At 35.7% G+C, this 4,778-nt stretch overlaps 1 protein-coding gene across 1 annotated transcript; it reads right to left on the bottom strand.

The window, feature by feature from the left end:
- Positions 1-592: 592 nt before the first annotated feature.
- Positions 593-3,747, bottom strand: DEFB126 (defensin beta 126). Its single transcript, XM_032142729.2, has 2 exons — positions 3,651-3,747; positions 593-932 (listed from the first exon to the last, which is right to left on the bottom strand). The coding sequence occupies exons 1-2, from the start codon at positions 3,706-3,708 to the stop codon at positions 652-654; spliced, it is 339 nt and encodes a 112-aa protein (XP_031998620.1). The 5' UTR covers positions 3,709-3,747; the 3' UTR covers positions 593-651.
- Between the last annotated feature and the right edge of the window lie 1,031 nt (positions 3,748-4,778).

Here is a 4,778-nt window from a genome sequence, read left to right as displayed (position 1 = left end):
TTTAGTTTGTCCCACTCTTCTAATGCTTAGAAATCAAGTTTCCTATTCTCTAAAGTGAGGTTATAATACCTGCATTCTCAGGTTGTTATAGGAGGATTCTGTAGGATGATTTTGTGTTACTATCTACTCCAAAACTACATAGGAAATGCAGCCTTCAATCTGTAGAAAATCACATTCACAGTCGGCTTTCAATCCTTGTTCTCACAGTGTGGTCCCTGGACCAGCAGCCCTAGCATCACCTGGGAACTTGTGAGCAATGCAAATTCTCAAGCTCCCCTGCAGAACTGGAAACTAAAAGTGAGTCCTAGAAATCTGTGCTTTAGCCATCTCTCCAGGTGTTTCTGATGTACATGAAGTTTGATGATAATTGCTATGGCAAGCTGTGGGCCTAGAACTGTCTTCAAGGATGACATTGCTACTATCTATCTCCTGAGTGGGTGTTTTGGACTAACCCTCACTTGTTCCTGGCCCCTATCTTATTTGCATTTCTACCATAGAAATGCTAGTGCAATGAAATTGTGGTGCCCTTCCAGACACTGTTGAATGGAGGGAAAGTGGGAGGGGGGCTGTAGAGAGAAAACTGACACCAGAATAAGCCTCTTTGCTTTAATGAGTCGGGGATCCTAGAGCAGGAGACGGAGGCTGGAATGTTCAACTAGTGGGAGAAACAGGGGTAGGAGCCATCGAAGACATCGAAGCAGTAGTCATCATCAAAGTTGTTGTTGTTGCTGCTGTTGCTGTTACTGTTGAAGTTCTTGTAGTCTTTGTTTGGACACAGAAAGCAGGATAATTAGCACGTTTGTCAGCTGGAACACAGCAGTCCCTTTGTTTGCCGCACATTGCCCGACCATTCTTTACATGCAGCTCTTCAGGTTTGCACTTCTTCTTGCAAATTCCAACGTCGTTTAGACACTTTTTCACATACCAATTACCTGAATAAGGGAATTATATAGATTATTAAGCCTAAGTATTTATCACAGGAGGAGAAAAAACAGCAATGGTTTTTGAGCACTGTTTATTCAAGTGCCTTTCCAGTTGCTTTAGCATGTTTTTCCTAATCATAAATACCTACTTTGAGGATTAAGTGAAACTTTATAAATATAAACACACATAGAATTCTTTAGATATGTATGAGATTCTCATTTCTGAAATCAGAATTCTGTATACAAACACTTACCAGGGGCCTATTTCCCATGATTTTAAATGGGAAAATATATAGCATGTTATTATACATGAACACAAAATCCCCAACCAATTTCCTAAAATGTAGCTAAAACACAAACACCTAAACAGAAGTAAAAACTATCATTTCAAAAATAAGAAATGCTAAAATAATTGCTGTCATCTTTCTCACCATTACTGAAACACATATGGCTTTTGTTGCCAATTGGTGAGATTTTCAAAATGTCCCTTACATGTTTCTGAGATCCTAAAAATTAGAAGATAACTCTAGGCTCGTCTTACATATTATCTGGTTAAAAATGTCATGTCAAGTTATGGAAAGATAAAAAATTTTCATCTATATCTATATACCTATATGATATTGAGATATAAGTACATTTTACAAAATTTTGAGAATTAAAAAAGCCATTGTATTAGGAATATATTCGTTAGGGAGACATTCTGCAGGGTTTGCCTATATATGTGTACATATTATATACATATGAAAATATCTCATCACATGGTTTAACACACAGAGGCCCTAGAGTGATGTTGGAGCCCTTTCTTATCTTGCTTAACTCATTACTGTACTTAATCAACAAATATATAATGAGTGCCTACCATGTCAAGAATTCTGCAAGATGCAGGGAATAAAACAATGAACAGAAAGACACGATTTGAGGACCTTACATTGGAGAGGGGGAGAAAGAAAATAAACAAGTAAGTGAATAAACAAAATAACTACAGATTGTGATAAGTACAATAAATGAAAGAAATATGAGGTAATTGACAGTAAGTGAACAGAGCAAACGTTTTTGAAGGCTATTACCACTACTATTATCCCTTATCAGCTGTTTAATCCTCCTCTGATGATTGAGTTTTTAACATTATATATACATATGTGTTAGAATATATATACACACACACACAAAGTGTAGAAAAAGGACAACATACAAGTATGTGATGTATGTCACTAATGTTCCAGAGACAGAGGGAGAAATCAGGCAATTTAAACTCATAGAATTTCAAGGATGCAAAAAGGCCTGAAACATCTTTTGAGACAACCATGAGAGCATTATAATTTCCTCTTATCCACTATCAATTTGAACATTTCTGCAAATTCTAGGGAATATAAACTACTATCTCTAGAGGCAGGCTATGGAGTTATTATATAACCCATTAGGAAATTATACTAAAGAATGTTAGTTTATTTCATTGTGCCTTATGTAAAAGGTGGGATTGAGTCCAGTGTACAAAACAAAATCGTAGGTGAATGACTGTTCTCAACATGGAGAAGGACTTTCTAAGTTAATGGAAGAATGCAAAGAAAACACCAATAGATTTGACATCATGAAAATGAAAATTATGTGTCTCAAATAAATAATGCGTTTTAGAAGCAACCAATATATTTGAAAATATTTGCAAGAAATATGAAATACAAATGTTAAAAATACAAATACTCCAATAGTAACCATTGGCAATATGTGCCAGTTAACTTAGAAGAAATAATACCCTTGGACCAAGCAATGGAACTTCTAAAATTTACCTATACAAACAGAATCTCACAATGATATATTAATAAGGTTGTACAATGTTATTTACAGTACTCACACATTAGAAAAAATAATCCAAATGACACACAATTAAGGACGCTCCAAGTTAATATTGGTACAAAAATATGACAGGATTATAAGCATCTACTGCAAATTGTATTTTCAAGGAATATTCAAGACCTGTGAAAATTTTCCTGATAGAATCGTAGGTAAAAAAATAAAGCAGGTTATAAACTCATATATCAGTTGGTTACAAGTGAAAAAATGCAAGCAGTGATGAAATGTGGCCAATTTATTTCTAAATCACTTTCAGTGTTCTTGTCTTGGTTTTGTAAATATAAGCTACAGAATAAATTAAAAATAAGAAATGCTTACACAAACAGCTGAAATCTGATACAGACTTCCAATAGTTCCCACACAGAATTTTTTTTTCATTTTCCATTTTACAGTCCTATACATATATAGAAACAGCCTTCCCTGTTCTGTTAACCACATCTAAGAACAAACAAACAAACAAAAAATCAGAGACCTTCTCTGTAAGACTGAGAAAACTGGGGGAAGTAATATTATATAATTGTTACCTCAGAAGGGAATAACAGCGGCAAAAAAAAAAAAAAGTGAAATGAGGCAGGGCTTGACTGGACTGACCCAAAGTGACAGGATAGAAGTTTGGGATTCCAAGATCATTTCTACCTTTGGAGGCAACTTTATGGGATTTGCCTTACCCTCCTCCCCAGCTCCGATCACACATCCTGCTCTACCCTGAGAGCCTTCAAGTTTCTTAGAACAGAGGTGGTCTGAAGAAGTAGGACAAATCTCAGCCCTGCTCCCAGTGAGAAGCCAGACCCCATTTCCACAGACCACTTAGAAATAGGGACTTCATGTGCAGGACCCTGTTCTAGGCCAGTGTTTCTTCTTCCCCAAGATTCTGTTTACCTGAGACCAACTGGGCCAGGAGCATAAAAACTGCAAGGGTGAACAGTAGGGACTTCATCAGGAGGCAGTGGGTTCTATAGAGTCCAGAAGTCTCTATTCAGTATGACTCTGAACACAGATCTTTATTGTCCTTCTTAGGTGGGGTTGGGCTCAGCCAGTAGATTAGGAGGATGTAGGATATTGTGCCAACATATCTTCAATCTATTGGCTAGCAGCTCTAATTGAGGCATCACTGTTCAAGAGTCCTGTGCTAGGCATGCCTTGGGGGAAGGATAAAGACTTAGAAGAGAAGCTGCAAACTCTGCTGAAGTGTATGGCAATTTGGAGAGAAAGAATTACAGGAAGGAATTATGCTGCTCTACCAAGGCTGGGTACTCCTAGCTGTTTTTTCACAGCCTCCAGTGTTAGTTCTATCAGGGTTCATCTTAGTGCATGTAGCAGTCTGGTCACCTCTCTGTCTTTCCACCTAAAATACAATGTCTTTCTGAACACTTATAACATATTATTCATATATGTATAATTCTTTTCTGTACATTATTCTTTTCAGAGAAGGATATAAGTTAAACAATTGTTTTTTAACTGACCAAATTAATGCTTTGTTGATGATCTGGAAATTTAGAAAACCTTTAAAAAGAAATAAATAAGTGCTCAAAGATATATGCACAAAGAATCTTGCCACTCTGTAGAGTAGCATAAAATGATGTGCATCCATATGATTTAATTCTGTGCTTCTGTTGAAAAGAGTACAGCAGATTTTATCTTACTAAACATTTTTTGAGTGAAAAAGCAACATTTTAGAACAACATGCATAGTAATGATTCTAATTTATGTGAAAAAAGTTATGTGTATGTGTATATAAGTAAATGCATGAACTAAAAATGCAAATCACATGTCATTCTAATAAAAGTTGTTTTCTCTGGATGGAATTGAGTTTAAGATGGCATTCAAAGAGAATTTTATTTGTGTTAAAGTTTTTTTTGAGTGCCTGACTATATTGTGACTGAAAGCTATAAGGTCCTAGAGGTTTTGTTCTTTGTGAGGAGTTTATTTTTCATTCCAAATTATTGAGATATAATTGATGTACATTAAACTGCATTATTTAGAGTGTATAATTTGATGAACTTGGCA

The sequence above is a fragment of the Hylobates moloch genome, unplaced genomic scaffold (genome assembly GCF_009828535.3).
Source record: "Hylobates moloch isolate HMO894 unplaced genomic scaffold, HMol_V3 SCAFFOLD_21, whole genome shotgun sequence".
NCBI classification, from domain to species: domain Eukaryota; kingdom Metazoa; phylum Chordata; class Mammalia; order Primates; family Hylobatidae; genus Hylobates; species Hylobates moloch.
This window is presented reverse-complemented; position numbering and strand designations above follow the sequence as displayed.

What these genes read in the sequence shown, in the direction of transcription:
- DEFB126 (XM_032142729.2), bottom strand. Translation starts at nt 3,708, where the DNA reads ATGAAGTCCCTACTGTTCACCCTTGCAGTTTTTATGCTCCTGGCCCAG. An exon ending in CCTGGCCCAGTTGGTCTCAG is followed by an intron (nt 933 to 3,650) that starts GTAAACAGAATC and finishes TCCCTTATTCAG; the next exon opens with GTAATTGGTATGTGAAAAAG.